This window comes from Scyliorhinus torazame, chromosome 14 (assembly GCF_047496885.1).
Source record: "Scyliorhinus torazame isolate Kashiwa2021f chromosome 14, sScyTor2.1, whole genome shotgun sequence".
NCBI lineage: Eukaryota > Metazoa > Chordata > Chondrichthyes > Carcharhiniformes > Scyliorhinidae > Scyliorhinus > Scyliorhinus torazame.
Window position 1 is genome coordinate 73316466 of NC_092720.1, and position 22894 is coordinate 73339359.

At 50.0% G+C, this 22894-nt stretch overlaps 1 protein-coding gene across 1 annotated transcript in view; it reads right to left on the minus strand.

Moving 5' to 3' along the window:
• LOC140389809 (ubiquitin carboxyl-terminal hydrolase 13-like) overlaps positions 1-22894 on the minus strand; it is a 194329-nt gene that overhangs the window by 95797 nt on the left and 75638 nt on the right. The window contains exons 9-10 of the mRNA XM_072474348.1: positions 14654-14725; positions 9469-9562 (exon numbers count right to left, since the gene is read on the minus strand). Coding sequence (XP_072330449.1) covers positions 9469-9562; positions 14654-14725 — 166 coding nt within the window. The remainder of the gene's footprint in view (positions 1-9468; positions 9563-14653; positions 14726-22894) is intronic.

A 22894-nucleotide genomic window follows, 5' to 3' on the forward strand; every position in this document is an offset into this window, starting at 1 on the left:
ATTGCACGCAATACTCCAAATGCGGCCACACCAGAGTTTTCTACAGCTGCAACATGACCTCATGGCTCCGAAACTCAATCCCTCTACCAATAAAAGCTAACACACCATACGCCTTCTTAACAACCCTCTCAACCTGGGTGGCAACTTTCAGGGAACTATGTACATGGACACGGAGATCTCTCCGCTCATTCACACTGCCAAGAATCTTACCATTAGCCCAGTACTCTATCTTCCTGTTATTCCTTCCAAAATGAATCACCTCACACTTTTCTGCATTAAACTCCATTTGCCACCTCGCAGCCCTACGCTGCAGCTTATCTATGTCCCTCTGTAACTTGTAACACCCTTCCGCACTGTCCACAGCTCCACCGACTTTAGTGTCATCTGCAAATTTACTCACCCATCCGTCTACGCCCTCCTCCAGGTCATTTATAAAAATGACAAACAGCAGTGGTCCCAAAACAGATCCTTGTGGTACACCACTAGTAACTGGACTCCAGTCTGAACATTTCCCATCAACCACCACCCTTTGTCTTCTTACAGCTAGCCAATTTCTGATCCAAACTGCTAAATCACCCTGAATCCCATGCCTCCGTATGTTCTGCAGTAGCCTACCGTGGGGAACCTTATCAAACGCTTTACTGAAATCCATATACACCACATCAACTGCTTTACCCTCATCCACCTGTTTGGTCACCTTCTCAAAGAACTCAATAAGGTATGTGAGGCACGACCTACCCTTCACAAAACCGTGTTGACTCTCTCAAATCAAATTCTTCCTTTCCAGATGATTATACATCCTGTCTCTTAGGGGCCTCTCTTAGAAGCCTCTCTTGGGGCCGACGGATTCCATCCTATTTTTCCCACCCACTTTGCTATTCGGCCAATAATGAGATAATTCTTCAGAAAAATGGTTGACCAGGCCAAAAGCTGTTGAAAGGTCAAAAAGGCTGAGTTGTGATCACAGTCTATCTACATCCTATCTCTTACAAACCTTTCCAAGACTTTGCCCACAATGGAAGTAAGGCTCACTGGTCTATAGTTACCGGGGTTATCTCTACTCCCCTTCTTGAACACGGGGACAACATTTGTTATCCTCCAGTCTTCTGGCACTATTCCTGTAGACAAAGATGACTTAAAGATCAAAGCCAAATGCTCAGCAATCTCCTCCCTAGCTTCCCAGAGAATCCTAGGATAAATCCCATCCGGCCCGGGGGACCTATCTATTTTCACACTTTCCAGAATTGCTAACACCTCCTCCTTATGAACCTCAAGCCCTTCTAGTCTAGTAGCCTGAATCTCAGTTTTCTCCTCGACAACATTGTCTTTTTCATGTGTGAATACTGGCGAAAAATATTCATTTAGCACCTCTCCTATCTCCTCGGACTCCAAGCACATCTTCCCACTACTGTCCTTGACTGGCCCTACTCTTACCTTAGTCATTCGTTTATTCCTGACATATCTATAGAAAGCGTTAGGGTTATCTTTGATTCTACCTGCCAAAGACTTCTCATGTCCCCTCCTGGCTCTTCTTAGCTCTCTCTTTAGGTCCTTCCTAGCTAACTTGTAACTCTCGAGCGCCCTAACTGAACCTTCATGTCTCATCTGTACATAAGCCTCCTTCTTCCTCTTGACAAGTTTCAACTGCTTTAGTAAACCACGGTTCCCTCGCTCGACCACTTCCTCCCTGCCTGACAGGTACATACTTATCAAGGACACGCAGTAGCTGTTCCTTGAACAAGCTCCACATTTCCATTGTGCCCATCCCCTGCAGTTTTACTCGCTATCCGATGCATCCTAAGTCTTGTCTCATCGCATTATAATTGCCTTTCCCCCAGCTATAACTCTTGCCCTGCGGTATATACCTATCCCTTTCCATCACTAAAGTAAACTTAATCGAATTGTGGTCACTATCACCAAAGTGCTCACCTACCACCAAATCTAACACCTGTCCTGGTTCATTACCCAGTACCAAATCCAATATGGCCTCGCAGCTCATTGGCCTATCTACATACTGTGTCAGGAAACCCTCCTGCACACATTGGACAAAAACAGACCCATCTAAAGCACTCGAACTATAGCGTTTCCAGTCAATATTTGGAAAGTTAAAGTCCCCCATAACAACTACCCTGTTACTTTCACTCCTATCCAGAATCATCTTTGCAATCCTTTCCTCTACATCTCTGCAACTTTTCGGAGGCCTATAGAAAACCCCTAACAGGGTGACCTCTCCTTTCCTGTTTCTAACCTCAGCCCATACTACCTCAGTAGAAGAGTCCTCATCAAACGCCCTTTCTGCCACCGTAATACTGTCCTCGACTAATAATGCCACCCCTCTCCCTCTTTTACCACCTTCCCTGAGCTTACTGAAATATCTAAACCCCGGCACCTGCAACACCCATTCCTGTCCCTGCGCTATCCATGTCTCCGAAATGGCCACATCGAAGTCCCAGTTACCAACCCATGCCGCAAGTTCACCCACCTTATTCCGGATGCTCCTGGCATTGAAGAAGACACACTTTAAACCACCTTCCTGCCTGCCGGTACACTCCTGCAACTTTGAAACCTTATTCATGACCTCACTACTCTCAACCTCCTGTATACTGGAGCTACAATTCGGGTTCCCAAGCCCCTGCTGAACAAGTTCAAACCCTCCCGAAGAGCATTAGCAAATTTCCCCCCCAGCATATTGGTACCCCTCTGGTCCAGGTGCAGACTGTCCCGTTTGTAGAGGTCTCACCGACCCCAGAATGAGCCCCAATTATCCAGAAATCTGAAACCCTCCCTCCTGCACCATCCCTGTAGCCACGTGTTCAACTCCTCCCTCTCCCTATTCCTCGTCTCGCTATCACGCGGCACGGGTAACAACCCAGAGATAATAACTCTGTTTGTCCTAGATCTAAGTTTCCACCCTAGCTCCCTGAATTCCTGCCTTACATCCCTATCCATTTTCCTACCAATGTCGTTGGTACCTATGTGGACCATGACTTGGGGCTGCTCCCCCTCCCCCTGAAGGATCCCGAAAACACGATCCGAGACATCACGCATCCTGGCACCTGGGAGGCAACACACCAACCGCGAGTCTCTCTCGTTCCCACAGAATCTCCTATCTATCCCCCTAACTTTGGAGTCTCCAATGACGAATGCTCTATTCCTCTCCCCCTTCCCTTCTGAGCAACAGGGACAGACTCTGTGCCAGAGACCTGTACCCCATGGCTTACCCCTGGTAAGTCGTCGTCCCCAACAGTATCCAAAGCGGTATACTTGTTACTAAGGGGAACGACCACAGGGGATCCCTGTACTGACTGCTTCCTCCTAGTCCCTCTCACCGTCACCCATCTATCTTTATTCTTCAGAGTAACTACACCCCTGAAGCTTCTATCTATGACCAACTCTGCCTCCCGAATGATCCGAAGTTCATCCAGCTCCAGTTCCCTAACGCGGTTTCTGAGGAGCTGGAGATGGGTGCACTTCCCACAGATGAAATCAGCAGGGACACTGACGGCGTCCCTCACCTCAAACATTCTGCAGGAGGAACATTGTACTGCCTTCCCTGCCATCCCCTCTAGATAAAAATAGAAGAAAGAAAGAAAGAGCTTACCTGTTGTTCACTCCCCTTCTCAGCAAGCACTCACTCAGCAACCTCTGCGCCCCGCACGATAACACCCGAGGGAAAATAAAATAAAAACTACTTACCAGTCACCAGCCAGTCCCTTACCTGCAGGCTGTGATGTCACGGTTCAACCTCTTTCGACTTCTACCTGCCCTCAAGCCTTCCTCTTGTTCTTGACAGCAGTTGGGGGTTTTTTGGTTAGAGGAGGGGGTAGGGAGGGAAACACTGAAGAAGTGTTTCGGGTTTAAGTGTCACTTGACAACAGCTCCTCCACAAACCACCTTCAAGTTAGGGACTTCCATTGGACTTCCGACCTGATAAAGGTCCTGTCCTGTGCACTGTACCGTCTGCTCCTCGTGGCGACGGGCTGACAGTCCGGCGTGAGGTTTGCGAAAAGTGAGGGCAGATCGACCTTCAGGGTCCTGAGGCCACAGACGGTGAGGGGGGGCAGGGGTCCGCCGAACTTCAGAGTAAGGCTTTGGAGGTGGCACTGAAAATTGAGAACTAGTAACAGAGCAGCGCAGAGGTGGGGGAGGACGTAGAGTCTGAAGTTGCTATACTCTACCCCCTGTACGGAGAGGGTCGTGACGCAGTACCCCCCGGATTCGTACAGAATGGGATCTAGAGGCCAGGGAGATTTTCTGGGTGACGGGGAGGACCGGGAGGGAGCAGCGCCTTACAGTAGCAGGGTGGATGAAACTCTCTGTGCTCCCGGAGTCGAAGAGGCAGGTCGTCTCATGCCATATGATCCTTACAGTCGTCGTAGCGGTCGCAAGGTTGCGGGGCCGAGACTGATCGAGGGTGATGGAGGCGAGCTGCAGAAGATGGTGGGAGATGTTGGGCTGATCGGCGGTGGCGAAGGTATCGGCGGGCCGCGAACGGTCAGGCGAGCAGGGATCCTGAGGCGCGGTCCACGATGTCGTCGAAGGTGGCGGCACACAACGTCCAAGATGGCAGCGCCCACGGGCCGCACGTGGCGGGCGGCGGCGAAGATTTGGCGCCCCTGGATCGCACATGGGGGGTGTAGTGATGCTGGGCCTGGAAACGGCAGCGACCGATCGGGACTGGCAAATGGAGACGAAGTGGCCCGTCTTGCCACACACGTTGCAGGTCGCGCTCCGCGCTGGGCAGCGTTGTCTGGGGTGCTTCTTCTGGCCACAAAAATAGCATTTGGGGCCTCCGGAGTTGGCTGGCTGCCGCACGCCGTAGGCTTGCGGCGTACCTGAGTCGGAAGATGGGGGGGCCCATGATGCCCACGAGGATGCCGCGCGGTCGGAGGTGTAGGACTCTAGATTGCGGGAGGCCACTTCTAGGGAGTTAGCGAGCTGCACGGTCTCTGTAAGGTCGAGCGTACCCCCTTCCAATAACCGTTGGCGAACGTAATTGGAGTTAATGCCCGTGACATAAGCGTCTCTGATCAGCAGTTCTGTGTGTTGGACTGCCGACACTGCCTGGCAATTACAGTTCCAACCAAGTATCCGGAGAGCACGCAAGAAATCGTCCTGAGACTGCCCCGAGAGTTGCCGTCTCATGGCCAGGAGGTGCCTGGCGAACACCTGATTCACAGTCCTGATGTACTGTCCTTTTAGTAGCATCATCGCTTCCGTGTAGGTGGGTGCGTCCCGAATGAGGGGGAAAACTTGTGGGCTCACCCGTGAGTAGAGGATCTGGAGCTTCTGCGGGTCTGAGAGGACTTCTGTGGATGCTCAGAGGTATCCTTCAAAGCAGGCTAGCCAGTGCTTGAAGGTGGCTGTGGCTGCGTGAGGGTTCAGCTCCAGGCGATCAGGCTTGATTAAGACGTTCATCTCTAAAATTCTAGTACAATAAATTGAGGCTTTATTGCACTAGATGTTGAGCCTCCTGCATCTGGAACCAGAATGGAAGCAGCGCAGGAGAGCATACACTTGTATACAGCGCCTGCTGGGAGGAGCCAGCTGGCAGGAATTTACTGTGTTAACTGTAGTACAGTGGCAGTACCATAATACACGTAGTGTGTGACCAGTGGTATTTACCATAATACCCCTCTGACCTCTAACTGCTCCTGACCACATTCAATCCCCACCCTGCCCCAACCACTATCTGCTTCTCACAAACCACCATTAATCCCTTTCCAACCCCCAATCTAGGCCTTCCCAATATCTGGATCCACTTTCCCAATAATCCTCCTACCGCCCCACAATCCCCCTCCCTCCTCCACTTATGCCTGCTCTATCATAGAATCCCTACAATGCAGAAGGAAGCCATTCGGACCATCGGGTCTATGCCAACTCCCTGAAAGAGCGCCCTACCTAGCCCCAGGGCCCCCCCCTCTCTCTTCCTCCCCTCCCCCCCCCCCCATATGCCTGCAACCCCATGTAACCTTTAAGGGCAACTTAGCATGGCCAATCCACCTAACCTGCACATCTTTGGACTGTGGGAGGAAACCGGAGCACCCGGAGGAAACCCACATAGACACAGGGAGAACATGCAAACTCCACACAGACAGTGACCCAAGGTCAGAATCGAACCAGGTTCCCTGGCGCTGTGAGGCAGCAGTCCTAAACCCTGTAAAGCAGGCTTCCCAACCAAAAGCCCACCTATCTGGTAATCAGGCTTCCTGTGGGTGGGAATCAGACTCAAAGGTATCTTGCAGTCAAATTCTGAAAGACAGTCAGGAAATCTATTGTTGTACGTTTCCCAAACTCACAACAGCCCCACTGCACAGGAGGAACCTCTAAATTAAAACCCAGGCTATTTTGTCAGAGAAATGGGAACCAAGATAAAACACCATTGCAGAGGGATAATCACATGTGCTGAGTAGAGTTCCTCATGTTCATAAAGCCGTTAATGTCAAACGATTAAATTCAGTGTGCAATCACAATCCACAAATTTAGTATCAATGTGAAGCATAAATCATCTATCATTTATGATAAACTATGAATGTAAATCAAAGTGGCAAGGCCTGAATAAATTCCAACGTGAAGCAGAGCGGAACTACTTCCTCAGGACTCCACCATAAAAGTGATTAAATTACAATTTAATTCAATTCAAGCATAGCAACAACCACAACCTTATGTTTCTCGTTAAATGTATAGTTATCAGACTTCCGGCGGTGGCCATGAGCTGAGCAGTCCCACGAAAAGTGGCTCTCGTCTAAGAACACCGACTAAGACTTTTTGACCCCAACAAATGGGCACCAGAGTTTCAGGAAGTCCCCCCAAAATCAACGCCCCACCGATCGCACTGCCAGGCAGGATGGGAAAAAAAATCAGCCGCCCAGCCGAAAAGCCTGTAGAGACCAGGGGAAGTAAATCTCAGCCTCGGAACAGGGAAACACACATGGAGGCACAGAACCAGTGAGGAGTGACCCCGCAGAGTTCCCAGTGCAGACCCAGGCGTTGATGGACAGAATGATGGGCTTCAATAGCTCCGAGTTCCAGAAACATAGAGAGAAGATGATAAAATACCACATGGTGGATGTTGTGGCGGTAGTGGGGCCGCTTCGGACACCATGAGAGAGGCAATGGGCAATATAGAGCGAAGGCGGTAGTCCCAGAAGGCGACGACATGGGACCGCGAAAAAGTCGCCACGGACCAAGGGGACCAGGGCCGGGATCCTTCTTTCCGGTGACTATGTCCCCATGCCTGCGGGAAAACCGGTGCCACGACTCCGGCGTCAATGGGCCCCCAAGGTGAGGAATTCTCACCTGTCTCAGGGGCTAGGTGGACGCCGGAGGGGTTGGCGCTGCTCCAGACGGCACCAAAGGGACTGCGTGAGGTCGCGCATGCGCAGAACGGCCATCGTGATCTCATGTATGCGCGGAACCGCCGGCGTGATTCCGCACATGCGCAGACCGGCCGTGGTATTTTGGCGCATGCATGGTGGGTTCTCTTCTCCGCGCCGGCCATGGCAGAGCCCTACAGGGGCCGGCGCGGAAGGAAGAAGTGCCACCATGGAATAGGCCCGCCCGCAGATCGGTGGGCCCCAATCGCGGACCAGGCCACCGTGGGGGCACACCCAGGGTCGGATCGGCCCCCCCCCCCCCCCCCCCCCCCCCCCCCCCCCCCAGGACTGCCCATGCTGACTTACCTGCCATGTCCCGCGGTGTGGGACCATGCGTAACCCACGCCGGCGGGACATGGCCAAAAACGGAGGGCTACTCGGCCCAGCGGGGCCCGGAGAATCGCCGGGAGAGCCGCTGCCAATGGCCCCCGACCAGCGTGGCATGAGTCCCGCCCGCCGCCCGAAAAACGTCGCCGGAGAATACGACAGCCGGCGTTGGGGCGGGATTCGTGCCACCCCCAGGGATTCTCCCACCCTGTGGGGGGATCGGAGAATCCGGCCCCAGATTGCTGCACTCGTGGCCGAGGTGGCAAGGCTGGTCATAACCCAGAAGGGGTTGATGGACAAGGTTAACGACCAAGAAAACCGTTCACATCGGCCAAACCTGAGGATTGTGGGGTTGACGGAGGGTACGGAGGGAAGAAATCCCTTGGGATACAATGCACAGATGCTCGGGAGTTTGGTCAGCAAGGAGGGCTTCACCAAGCCCCTGGAGGTAGACCCCGCACACAGGTCATTTCGGCAGCGGCACTCAATGTTTCTTTAACATTTTTATAATCCTTCATTAGTTCAGTTCAGAATAGGTTAAGGTAACCAGAATTCAACAAATACAGAACCATAAAACTAGTGGGTACAGTAACCAATTAAATGATACTTCTCTGCACAAGGAAGAAAGTGTCATTTCAATCAATCAAAAACTTCCCCCAAATAATGGCCTGGTTCATTGCAACCATCTCAGCATGTTCAATTTGGAAATACATATAGAACAATAAAAACTCAAATGGCTCTGACTTGAAGCTAACCAATTAAAATATTTATGGAAGTGATCAGTTTTCAATTAAAAGTAGAAGCAGTAGAGTGTGAGAATATTGCCAGAAATAAAACTGTTTTTAAGTCTCCATAATGCTAAGAGCTCTTAAAAGTCTGTTGGAAAGTGACCCCAGCAATTACACCTGGATCCCTCTCAGATAGCCTCTGTCACTTATTCCAGTGGGCTTTTCTGAGTCAGCAGAAGGGTCCTTATTTCACATTGTAATGATATATGCCTACACATCCTGGTATGCATCTCAGCTATGTGCCTGCCCACAGAGCTACAATATAAAATGTCCTTTTAAGGGTAGTAGTCAGCACCCCTATTCCTCAATCCTCCTGAAGAGCTCCCCAGCAGCCTCCTTTACTAGGGAACCATTTTCACAGCTGCATTAACTTAAAAGAAAATTAGGATTAAATTCCTGAATCCAAGCAGTGATCCTGGCCTGAACCTTCAGGCGAAGCCCATGTGCACCCTTCACGATAAAGTATTCCTATTCTCTCTGGGCATACCAGCTGCCAATGCTGTTTTGGTTGGTTCTTGAATGGGAGTCCTAACCCTTGTCCCTTTCCCCTCCTGACGTAGCCCCTTCTCCTTAGAAAACCTGGCAGAATCCCCAATGTTCGTATGAGACTCATGCGCCTGAGCACTGGCCTATTTTCCAACCTTCTACTGGAGCTCCAGCAAATGTGCAGCGGAAGGATGGAGCATTTTTGGCTGCAAAGTTGCCCATAAGTTACTTACAATAATATTTGAAATGAATTCCAGAGACTTTGTTACCTCTTTGGCATTGAGTGCCCCCACTATTTGGAGTACTGAAAGTAGAATTGCTTGCATCACATTCAGCATGCCACAACATGCCCAAAGCTGTGTCAATGCCACACAACACTTCTCTTTAAGATTTGCAGCATGCAATACCATATGGTGTGAAACCAGTTATTTTACTTGGCACACCGTCTTTGACATACTAGGTATCAGGTTAGCACACAGATAATCAAATACCTTGTATTCTTCTTTCATCACCTGTTCAATAACCTCAGATTTCATTGGAGGTTTAGAGTACTGGCCTGAGAGGAGTCCACGTCCTAACTTGGCCCTGCGCAAGATCAGAATGTTCAGTTCAATCATCTACAAGACATTGTTTTCATATCTTCACAGAATGGCAGAATTGTTATGGGGCAAAAGGAGGCCATTTGGCCCATCTGGTCTGCACCAGCTCTCCAAATGAGCATGATGACTTAGTGCCATACCCCTGCCTTTCCCCCATACCCCTGTACATTGTTACTATTCAAGTAACCATCTAAGGCACTTTTGAATGCCTCAATTGAACCTGCCTCCACCACACTTCCAGGCAGAGCATTCCAGATCCGAACCACGCGTGTGAAAGTTTTTTGTCTCCCATCACATTTGCTTCTTTTGCAAATTATTTTAAACCGGTGCTCTCTCTTCCTTGTTCCTTTAATTAGGGGGTTGTGTTGTGTTATGTATAATGCCATTTTCAAATACTGCTTCCAATGCAAAATTATTTTCCACAATTTTTATTCCGGGTAAACGCATTCTGTTCTAAATTCCTGAGGCAACCACTACCTCAGCGTATCACTAGGCTGCAGGCCATATTTTGGATCCTAAAGAGCAAAACAAATTTTGTGGAGATGTCAGGGTGGTAGAAAACAAGGGGGAAAAATTCTGGAGTGGTATTGGTGCAGGGAAGGTGCAGGGAAGGAGTAGGTCAGGTGCTCATGAAACAACTAGGTCACGACACATCAGGGTAACAAGAGATTAAAACTGTGGAAAAATGACATTAATAATGACCCTCCGTGAGCCGGTGTGCAGGCCTCCTCCTGTACCGTAACAATTCTGTGAAGGATATACCATTAAATCATGCAAACTAGTCTACATCTGCTCTGGGAGGTGCTTTATCCAGTGGCGCTATTGTGAATAAGAAAAATGAAACAAGCAAATATGAGTACATTTTACAATCATGTAGGTCTAAGAGCATAGGCTGGGATTGTCCCGCAACCGTGTTTGCTGGCAGAGGACGTTCACCAGCGGGATCTTCCTGTTCCAATGAGGTGTACAGAGTTTTATACGTCTGGCCCGCCCGCTGCCAGAGAACACTCCGCGAGAGGTCGCCTTCGACAGGACCGGGAGACCCAGCCAGCGGGAAGGGCAGGTTTCCCGACCATAACGTGCGATTCTTCCATTGGGAAAAAACACATCACTTTGATCACTACCAAACTCCGCATAAACTTGCATTCCCAAAAAATTCTTGGGATTTAAATTTGGTGTTTTCATCAAAAGTGAAAAGAAAAGAAACTTTTCAACACTGATAAATCGGTAGGATCTTTCAAAAAGGAATTGAATAATTAGAGAAAATTTGCACGGCCACAGGGAAAAGGCAGGGTTCTGAGACTAGTGGACTTGCTCTTGCAGACAGCCAACATGAACATGATGGGCTGAATGACCTTCTTCTACTTCGTAACTTCTATTTTAAGTGCATTTTGCGAAATTGTCAATTGACCACAGCTGCACGGCTGCCTGTTTTATCATGAGAAAGGCAAATGGTGACATTTTCCTGAATCGTGATCAAAATAATTATGTCCACGTTGCAAAGTCGTCAGGAGTTACCTTGAACAATCACCATTTATTTAGCTTTTTTATTGTGCAAAATTTGCTCAATTACCTTTTGCACAAGGCACTCATGATAAGTTGGCACCTGAATGAATGCAACCTTTTTATAATTCTTAATCACATTTTTTAAAAAAGCTAATTAATAGGTTGTTCTGCTCTTTAGAAATACATCATTAAATTCTAACTTTAGTCGCTTGGCAGAACAGAACTTGAATATTGCTGAAAAGAGAGACATGTTGCTGAAGCTTTACATCTGGCACTCATCAGGACAAAGGCAATCACAATAATTTGCACCATAAGAGAAAAGGTGCCAAACTGCTGTGATCGTTTGAAATTTGTCATTTTTGTATTTGTCATGATCAGTACAAGACTTTGGCAACATGTCTCTCTTTTCAGCAATATAACTCGTGGTAAACCAGATGGTGAAAAGGCATTCCTCAAGGTGTTCTTCTGTAACTCCTGCTGAGACACGAGCTCAACAACTCAGAAATCTGGAGTTTCTAAACGTTTCCTGCTTGCCTTGCATGGGAGAGAACCATCATCTTCCCTTAACAGGTAAGAAGGGGACAGAGGCAGGGGATTAACTAAGCCAGGAGTTACCACTCCTCAGGTTCAGTTGGGCCTGACATATCAGTGGACGCTGATACACAAAATGAGATGAGGCGCATTGACCTCCATAAAGGAAGAGATGGAGCCTTGTTTAGTGGAGACCCCAGCAAAACGCCCTGAGCCTCTGAAGAATAATTTGTTTTAGTCGAGGGTCAGAAGTGTGCTACCTGAACAATCCCACACTATCCCCAAGCAGGCTTGCACTGGAAATGCGCCCAAAGCAGTGCCGGTCTTTCCTATATTAACGAGAAGCCTTCCTACCGACGACACAAATTCTAGCACTGGGAGGACACTGACAGGTATGATCTTAATGTAACCATTGGGTTTAACACCATTGAATTTCATCCCCAAATGACAATTTTTTCACTCTCTTTTTTAAAAATATATATTTTATTCAAAATTTTTGGCCAACCATAACAGTATTGTGTATCTTTTACACAGTAATATAACAATATAAATAACAATGGCCAGTTTTTTGAACAAGAAATAAATAATATATAAACAACATCAAAATTAAAAAACAAAACTAAATGTCAACTGCCTTGTCCCAAATAAATACCCTCCAAAAATACAATTCAGCAGTCCAGTATACAATTACCTATAACAACAACCTATACATATTATACTTATACACTAACATCCCTGAGAGTCCTTCTGGTTCCTCCCCCCTCCCCCGCCCCCCCGGGTTGCTGCTGCTGTCTTCTTCTTTTCCATTCCCTCTATCTTTCTGTGAGGTATTCGACGAACGGTTGCCACCGCCTGGTGAACCCTTGAGCCGATCCCCTTAGGACGAACTTAATCCGTTCCAGCTTTATAAACCCTGCCATGTCATTTATCCAGGTCTCCACACCCGGGGGCTTGGCTTCCTTCCACATCAACAGTATCCTGCGCCGGGCTACTAGGGACGCAAAGGCCAAAACATCAGCCTCTTTTGCCTCCTGCACTCCCGGCTCTTCTGCAACCCCGAATATAGCCAACCCCCAGCTTGGTTCGATCTGGACCCCCACCACCTTCGAAAGCACCTTTGTCACCCCCACCCAAAACCCCTGTAGTGCCGGACATGACCAGAACATGTGGGTGTGAAATTTTTTTCACTCTCTCACCTACTGTTCAATTCTATTACTGTGACTTAACGCTCTTAGTAAGTCAATGAACTATTGTCTAGGCCATTCTCTTTCAAAACACAATAAATTACCACTTCACCTCATGCATAGTCAATATTCTAACTTCAATATTATAACTGCCCTCCTAGAACTAGGGTTCCCATGTCCTCACTTTCCACCCCACCAACCTCCATTTACATAGGATGATGCTCCACTATTTCCAACACCAACAACAGGATGCCATCACCAACCGCATCTTCCCCTCACCATCAGCATTCCTCCAATGACAGCTTGGTCCCCTCCTCAATCAATCACCCCTAACAATCGACCCCATGGCACCTTCCCTTGCAATCGCAGGAGGTGTAACACCTGCATTTTTACCTCCGTTCTCCTCACCAGCCAAGGGCTCAAACACTTCTGCCAGGTGAAGAAGTGATTTACTTGTACTTCTTTCAAATTAGTGGTATTCACCACAATGCAGTGCCGTCTACACTGGGGAGACTAAGCACAGATTAGGTGATTGTTTTTCAGAACACGTCCGCTCAGTCTGCAAGCATGACCTTGAGCTGTTGGTGGTTGTTTGCCATTTTAATTTACCACCTTCCTCTCATATGCTCACATTTCTGTCCTTGGCATGCTACAACATTCCAATAAAGCATAACGCAATCTTGAGGAACAGCACTTCATCTTCTGACGAGACAAATTACATCCTTTCTCAGGTCAACATTGAGTTCAACAATTTTGCACCATGAATTCTGTCCCCATTTTGATTCTGTTTATTTGCCCTCTGCTGGTTTGAATCTTGTTCTCTTGTTTTTACTTTTGAACAGAGCTGTTCATTACTCTGGCATGCACACTTTCTCTGTACAAATGCATTGTTTCTTTACTACAACTATTACCACCCCCTTTGCCTTTTGTTCCATAACATCTTTATCACTTAATTTCTCCTGTCCTCTACCTTATCCCAGAACTTCCATTTATTTTGGCCCCTCCTCCCTTTCAACAGCATAAAACCATCACATTTCTTCCTTCCTTCAGATCTGACGAATCATCTTCATCGCCACGGATGCTGCCAAACCAGGGTATTTCCAACACTTTGTTTGTATTTCACATCTCTAGCATTTTCAGGATTGTGCTTCTATTACAACTTCACAGTTTTCATTCAGTAATATTTCTAGCCAAAGTGCTTTAAACTGTGATATTCAAATAGAGCAATTTGAGTCACCCATAATCTCAAAAGCGATGTCCTGGAAAGAACATTAATGTGGCCACAGTTGCATTTAAAGAAAAAAAATAAAACCTCTGAAGTTCAGAGTGCAAACTGAACTGGCTATCGATCAGCAAAATCTTGGTAAAATTTGGAAATCGTACACAGAATAGTAAAAGTTGGAAATCGTACACAGAATAATTTCAAAACATTTCTACTGAGTTATGTGCTTAAAAGTTGTTGTTTTTTTGCCTATTTTATGTGAGCAATGTTGCTCCTAGAAAACACAATTACAAAGATGCAAAGCCCGGTCTTAAATAAATTACTATTTTTTTAAATTTAGAGTACACAGTTCTTTTTTTCCCAATTAAGGGGCAATTTAGTGTGGCCAATCCCCCCCCACTCCACACATCTTTTTTTGGGTTGTGGGGGTGAGATCCATGCACACACGGGGAGAATGTGCAAACTCCACTCGGACCCAGGGCCGGGATCGAACCCAGGTCCCTGGCGCCGTGAGGCAGCAGTGCTAACCATTGTGCCACCATGCCGCCCCCCTTTAAATAAATTATTGATAATTGACAAATATACTTAGACACAGCTGGACAAGTACAGTGTTATTACAAAATCTAATACTTACATCTGTGTATCAAAATCTTGAGTTGGATCTAGAGGGGAATAATCAAATATTCTTTGGAGGTTTCCAACATACCTGCAAAACAAGTGCAGAGTATTTACGTCATGATAGTTTGGAATTTGCTTAGATAATATCAGGGAGACTAACAACATTCACCATTATAATAGAGGCAATCTGACAACCACAAACATGGAAATCCAGAGTTTGCTGTCAGAAATATACTACCTCCTCATAGGCTGTGCTGTAACAGTCCTGATCAATAGAAATCATTGGGGTACTTATCCAGTAAATCCCAGTAAAGGCACCAGGAAAAGTTACGATTGGTGCATTCAGGGGTAAGTGAAGTTTTAACTGGATGATAAATGACTGTTACTCCCAAACAACCTCTCTGGTCCTGAAAACCTATTATTAAGATGGAATTCCATTCCTTCAGAAGTTCATTGTGTCGTAAATTAAAAATGTAAAATGAATGTAATTCTTTTTATCTCTTTTTTGTAATTTTTTTCCTTTGTCTTCATCCTATTATTTTTCCCCTCAAACTTTATTTTGCATTCTGTACATGATTTAAATATGATTTACACTCTCTGCTTTAAACTGTATGGTGCGATTCAATGGCAAAATTTCAAAGTCCAGTTTGGGCGCATTTGATGGGGTGTTTCATGACAGCCGCGTTGGCAAGATTGCGGCCTGTATTCAATGACACATAAAAGCTCAAATTGAGCCCCCACAGATTCTCAACATTACTGGCTCCCTTGCTCTCTGATTTGACCAACTTGTGCCTTAGCAGCTCACCGCTAACAAGGGGGAGCTGCTTTTAAACTCTCCCTCACCACTCACTCCCAGTCAATACATAAGCATTGCAGTGCGCAGATCTGCTCCTCGTTTTGGAGATGCCGACCTCGTCAGGCGTCTTGACATGGTGGATGAGAAGTGGGGCACCCTGTTCCCTCAAGGGGGTTGAGGACCAGCAGAATAATAATAATCTTTATTGTCACAAGTAGGCTTACATTAACACTGCAATTAGGTTACTGTGAAAAACCCCTAGTTGCCACGTTCCGGCACCTGTTCGGGACACAGAGGAAGAATTCAGAATGTTCAAATTACCTAACAGCACGTCTTTCGGGCCTTGTGGGAGGAAACCGGAGCACAGGTCAACAATGCTGCCTGGGGGTCAGTGGCAGCGACTGTCAGTGCAGGCAGAATGACAAGGAGGACCACCATCCAATGTAGGAAGAAGACAAATGACCTCCAATAGGCTGAAGGGTAAGCTACCACCTTTCTCCTGGTATCTGTTCTGCCTACCACCCCATAACTTCCCAAACCCCACTCCACCCCCACCCCCTTCACCCCCCACCTCCACCCACCCCCCCCACCTCCACCCCCCCCCCCCCCACCCCCGCCCGCCCGCCCCCCCACCACTCACTGGCTGATAGCTCGCACCCTCCCCACATTCGATCTGCGGGCCTGGTACTCAGAACCCCTGGCACCCATACATGCCACCTGATATAGACCTCCCCCCACGACCCATCAATCATGCGGCTCACAATGTCCTCTGTTTGCCCCCGCAGGATAAGATGGGCCATAACAATCGAGAAAGGGCCAAGATGGGGGGGGCTGAATCCTGGAGAATTGAGTCCTCACCCCCTATGAGGAACTAGCCCTGGAAACCGCGGGGTTGCCTGAGGAGAGAACAGTCACTTACCACGAGGTATGACCCAGATGATCTGTCTCAAGTGAATTGTTCGTGTCAGGCAAAATGATCCATCCCTCTCACGGAGCTGTTCATTCTCTCGCAGGAACTCTATCTGATAGGACAGTGCCACCTGGAGTCGACTTCTCTGTCACCCAAGAGATCACCTCGCAGGAGAGCTCCGGTGAGACCACCATTGAGGTATCACAGCTATTGCCCACACCTTCCACCAGTGCAGAGACACCTCAGTGGGCGGCATTAATTGACAGGTTTCTGGGGCACAATCTGGTGAGCACCACACAGTTACTGATGCATCAGGTGGAGGCAGGAACATCCAAGGGAGACAGCAGTCAGAGGTCAGCTGGATCCCAGGACTCAGCTGGGTCCCAGCCAGATGCCGAGCCTCTGGACAAGGTTCTCCCAGAGATGGTGCAGATGATAGGGCACAGCCATGAGATTCAGGTGGTGGCGTCAGTGATATTCCAGCTACTGCATACATGTACATTGCCGAGGTACTGCAGAGCTTGGCCCAGTCACTGAGGAGCTACGGTGAGGGCGTCAACACCATGGTGCAGACAATGGGGAGCCTCCAGGACTGGCAGTGCCAGATGATTCAGAGGCCTCGAGCTCACTCCAGCTGCCCCTCCATCCTATGGAGTCCCACAGGGCAACATCAGGGAGGCAATGCAGGAGGTCAACCCAGGGTGTGCCACCAAGGATACTATGGCACTGGAAGGTTACTATCTGTAGCTAGGGGGAATGGAAATCTGTCAGAGAAATGTTCACTATTAAAATATGTCACATTCATACATGTGAAGTCTCTGTCACATGAATCTACATAGCGGGCCTGCCTGCACCCCCATCCCCTGTTGCCCTTCACTCCCCCCACCCCCTACCCACCCCTCCGGGCACAGTGGTCCAAGGTCAAAAGGCTCCGATACAGACCCCGTTCAGAGGATGGGTGTGAGCGCGCTGTCAGCAGAAAGTCAGGAGTCCACTGAGGTGTCTCTGCACTGGTGGAAGGTGTGGGCAATAGCTGTGATACCTCAATGGTGGTCTCACCGGAGCTCTCCTGCGAGGTGATCTCTTGGGTGACAGAGAAGTCGACTCCAGGTGGCACTGTCCTATCAGATAGAGTTCCTGCGAGAGTTTAACAGAAACTGAGGAGCGCCAGAGCTTTCCTCACAGTGAGTTATCATCAGTGCCAACACAGACACATCACCCTGGAGTGATGTTACACAAACCCTTTGTGGTAGTCTGTGTAGAGGTATTACGGTAATGCTGGAACACCATTGGTAGATATTGTATGTTTCCTATTGGTCAAGCTGTATGGTAGCTCCGCCGTGCTAGGCGGGGTATAAGAGCCCATGTCGCCCCAGCAGCCTTCATTCTTTACCGAAGCTGCTGGGGGAAACATCTAGCTTATTAAAGCCTTCAGTTGGACTACAACCTCGCTTTAGTGGTCATTGATCGTGCATCAATTTAATAAGCTAGACTTAAAAGGAAGGAGCTCTGAATCAAGACGGAGTGTCCGCAACTCAGCCCCCACGCGGCGAACTCAGCGGCAATCTTCAAGCACTGGCTGGCGTGTTTTAAAGGATATCTCGGAACGGCCGAAAACACACCCACGGGTGAACAGAAAATGCAGGTCCTGCACTCGAGGGTGAGCCCAGAGATTTACACCCTCATCAAGGAAGCGGAAGACTTCGATGCAGCAATAGAGCTGCTAAAAGGACATTATATTCACCCGGGAAACCAGGTCTGCGCCCGACATCTGCTAGCAACGAGGCGACAAATCCCTGGGGAAATCGCTGGAAGAATTCTACCGTGCACTCCTCGTGTTGGGGAGAAACTGCAGCCACCTGCAGGTTTTGGCGAGCGACCACACAGAACTCTTGGTGCGGGACGCTTTCGTGGCAGGTATGGTGTCCTCCCAAATCCGCCAGCGATTGCAGGAAAAAGACACTCTAGGTCTCAAGGTGGCAGAGGCCCTTGCAGGCTCCCTGGATGTGGTCTCCAGAAACGCCCGCGCTTATGTTCGCAACCGCGCAGCAGCCCCCTGGGCAGCGTGGAACCCCTCCGCAGCCGAGCCCGAGACATTGTCCATTCCCCCAAAAGCTTGTGCTGCAAGGCGGCCTGGCAACCCTGGGGGGCCCCGCTGCTACTTTTGCGGGCAGGCCAAGCACCCTCGCCAGCGCTGCCCAGCCCGCGCATCCACCTGCAAGGGATGGTAAAAAGGGCCATATCGTGGTGGTATGCCAGGCCCATGCGGTTGCCGAAGTCTCTGGTGGCGAATGCGGACCGCCACCACAAGCCTCTCCACGGTCCACGTGCGGCCAGCGGGCACCGCCATTTTTCTACTCCAGGGCCACGTGCGGACCCCGGGCGCCGCCATCTTGTCCCGCAGACGCCATGTTAGATAGATGGGTGCCACCATTTTGTGCACCCCCAGCCATGTGCGACCAATGGGAACCGCCATCTTGGATGGACCCCCAGCTCAGCTGACCACACACCGCCTGAAGAGAACACTCAACTGCTGCAATTAGCCTCGGTGACTCTGGATCAGTCCCGGCCTTGAACACTCTCAACTGCTACAACGACTGTTCTTATCACCGGGCACAAGACGTCCTGCTGAATCGACTCTGGGAGCACAGAGAGCTTCATACACCCAGACACGGTAAGGTGCTGTGCTCGCCCCGTCCACCCCGTTAATCAAAAAATCTCCCTGGCCTCCGGGTCCCACTCAGTAGAGATAAAGGGGTTTTGTGTAGCAAACCTCACTGCCCAGGGAAGGGAGTTTAAAAATTACCGGCTCTACGTCCTTCCCCACCTCTGCGCGGCCACACTACTAGGTTTAGACTTTCAGTGTAAGCTCCAAAGTCTAACTTTCAAATTCGGCGGCCTATACCCCCCTCACTGTCTGCAGCCTCGTGACCCTTAAGGTCGATCCGCCTTCCCTGTTTGCGAACCTCACCCCGGATTGCTAACCCGTTGCCACCAGGAGCAGACGGTACAGTGCCCAGGATCGGATCTTTATTAGGTCAGAGGTCCAAAGGCTACTGAGGGAAGGAGTCAGTGAAGCCAGTAACAGGCCCTGGAGAGCTCAAGTAGTGGTGGTAAAGACCGAGGAGAAGCATAGGATGGTCATCGACTACAGTCAGACCATCAACAGGTTTATTCAGCTGGACGCGTACCCTCTCGCCCGCATATCCGACCTGGTAAACAGGATCGCGCATTCAAGGTCTTCTCCACGATGGATCTTAAGTCCGCCTACCACCAGCTCCCCATTGCACTAGTGACCGCAAACACACTGCTTTCGAGGCAGATGGGTGGCTCTATCACTTCTTAAGGGTTCCCTTCGGTGTCACCAAACGGGGTCTCCGTCTTCCAGCGCGAGATGGACCGAATGGTTGACCGGTACGGTTTACGGGCAACATTCCCGTATCTTAATAATGTCACCATCTGCGGCCACAACCAGCAGGACCACGACACCAACCTCCAAAAATTCCTCCAGACCGCAAAGATCCTTAACCTTACATACAACAAGGATAAATGAGTGTTCAGCACCGGCCGCCTAGCCATCCTCGGCTACGTAGTGCGAAATGGAGTTATAGGCTCCGACCCTGAGCATATGTGCCCCCTTTTGGAATTCCCCCCCCCCTCACTGCTCCAAGGCCCTGAAGCGCTGCCTAGGGCTTTTCAGTTACTACGCCCAGTGGGTCCCCAACTATGCGGACAAGGCCCGTCCCCTGATCCAATCCACAGCTTTTCCCCTGTCGATAGAGGCCCGCCAGGCCTTCAGCCGCATCAAAACGGACATTGCAAAGGCCACGATGCACGCCATTGATGAGTCCCTCCCATTCCAGGTCGAGAGCGACGCATCTGACGTAGTTCTGGCGGCCACCCTCAACCAAGCGGGCAGACCCGTGGCCTTGTTCTCACGTACCCTCCATGCTTCCGAAATCTGCCACTCCTCAGTCAAAAAGGAGGCCCAGGCCATAGTAGAAGCTGTGCGACACTGGAGGCATTACCTGGGCGGCAGGAGATTCACTCTCCTCACTGACCAACGGTCGGTTGCTTTCATGTTCGATAATGCACAGCGGGGCAAGATAAAGAACGATAAGATCTTGCGGTGGAGGTTCGAACTCTCCACCTACAACTACGAGATCTTGTATCGTCCCAGGAAGCTAAACGAGCCTCCTGATGCCCTGTCCCGCGGCACATGTGCCACCGCACAAGTGGACCACCTCCGAGCCCTCCACGAGGACCTCTGCCACCCGGGGGTCACTCGCTTTTTCCACTTTATCAAGACCCGCAACCTGCCCTACTCCATCGAGGAGGTCAGGACAGCCACCAGGGACTGCCAAATCTGTGCGGAGTGCAAACCGCACTTCTACCGGCCAGAGAAAGCGCACCTGATAAAGGCATCCCGTCCCTTTGAACGCCTCAGCATGGACTTCAAAGACCCCCTCCCCTCCACCGACAGCAACACGTACTTCCTGACCGTAATTAACGAGTACTCCCGGTTCCCATTCGCCATCCCCTGCCCCGACATGACCGCAACCACCGTCATCAAGGTGGTTGCATCTTTGCACTGTTCGGGTTCCCCGCCTACATACATAGTGATAGGGGGTCCTCCTTTATGAGCGACGAACTGCGTCAATTCCTGCTCAGGAAGGGCATCACCTCAAGCAGAACGACCAGTTACAACCCCCGGGGTAACGGACAGGTAGAGAGGGACAACGGAACGGTCTGGAAGACCGTCCTACTGGCCCTACGGTCCAGGGATCTCCCAGTCACCCGCTGGCAGGAAGTGCTCCTGGATGCCCTCCACTCCATCCGATCACTGCTTTGTACCACAACAAACTAAACACCTCACAAACGTCTCCTTATCTTCCTCAGGAAGTCCTCCTCTGGGACCTCACTCCCGACCAGGCTGGCAACTCCCGGATCCATCCTGCTCCAAAAACACGTGCGGGCACACAAGTCGGACCCGTTGGTCGAGAGGGTCCATCTTCTCCAAGCTAACCCCAGTACGCCTACGTGGCGTATCCCGACGGCCGACAAGATACGGTCTCCCTACGAGACCTGGCGCCCGCCGGGGCCCCACGCACAGCCCAGCCACCAGTCCCACCCTCCCCTCCACCAGGGCACCTTACAGCAGGATCAGTCCTTCTGCCGGCCCCGTCTAGGCCCCCCACCCACCCACCGACACACCCCGCAGGCGCTCCCTTCCCAGGTCAACCGTTTTCCCCACCAGCGCCATTTAGGGGTGCTGAAGCTGCCACAGAGATCCAGGCCACATTCCCGGAGTCACAGACGCCCGAGCCTCCACTGGAGTCACCACCGAAGCTCCGACGATCACAGAGGACGACCAGGGCCCCCGATCGGCTGATTGCTTCATTTTAAATTGTAAATTTAAATCATAAGTTGTAAATAGTTACAAAACGCTGTACAGAGGTATTACGGTATGTCCATAACTAATTCTACCACGTAGCCATGTTTGTAGTATCAGGCCACCACCCCCGCCGGACTCATTTTTTAACAGGGGGTGAATGTGGTAGTCTGTGTAGAGGTATTACAGTACCTGGTAATGCTGGAACACCATTGGTAGATATTGTACGCTTCCTAGTGGTCAAGCTGTACAGTAGCTCCGCCCTGCTAGGCGGGGTATAAGAGCCCGTGCCGCCCCAGGAGCCATCATTCTGTACCTGAGCTGCTGGGGTAACATCTAGCTTATTCAAGCCTTCAGTTGGACTACAACTTCGCTTTAGTGGTCACCCTTGGAGGGGGAACAGTGTACTCAGGGAGGGGGTGCTGCGATCGGTGGGGGGAGGCTGGAGGAGAAGGAGGAAAATGGGGGTGGGGGTTGTGCTGATGGACACAACCTCATTCTAGGAGAATTTGGAGGCGAGGCAGGCCTCCTGGTCCCCCTCGCATGTCAGACCCTTGCCACCAACTATCCTCCATCCTTCTCCTCCTTCTCAGACTCGTCCTTCAGCCCCTCCTGGACCACCTCATCCTTCTCCTCAGCCAAGGCCATATGTCCCTCCACCTCCTCCTCCAGCATGTAGGCCCGTTGTTGTACCAGATTGTGGAGGGCACAGTAGACCACCACAAAGCGAGAGACCCTCTGGGGGGTGTACTGCAAGGCACCCCCAGAGTAGTCATGGCATCGGAACCACATTGCCAGCCGGCTGATGCACCGCTCAATGACAGCACGGGTAACAACGTGGGCCTCATTATATCAGGTCTCCGCACCAACGCCATCAGCCATGACCTCAGCAGGTGTTCCTTGTCCCCCACGAGCCAACCCTTCAATGTTGGGGATGGTCCTCAAAGACGCTGGGGTTTCCAAGTGCCCAGGATGTAGCGGTCATGCACGCTCCCAGGGTACCGGCACATACATGTACGATTTGGAGGTGGTGGTCGCACACAATCTGAATATTCAGGCAGTGGAACCCCTTCCTGTTAATATATGGCACCATGAACTGACTCGCTGATCTGTATTAACCCATACTTTACCGAGAAATGGAAGTATTTGATGCTGTTCA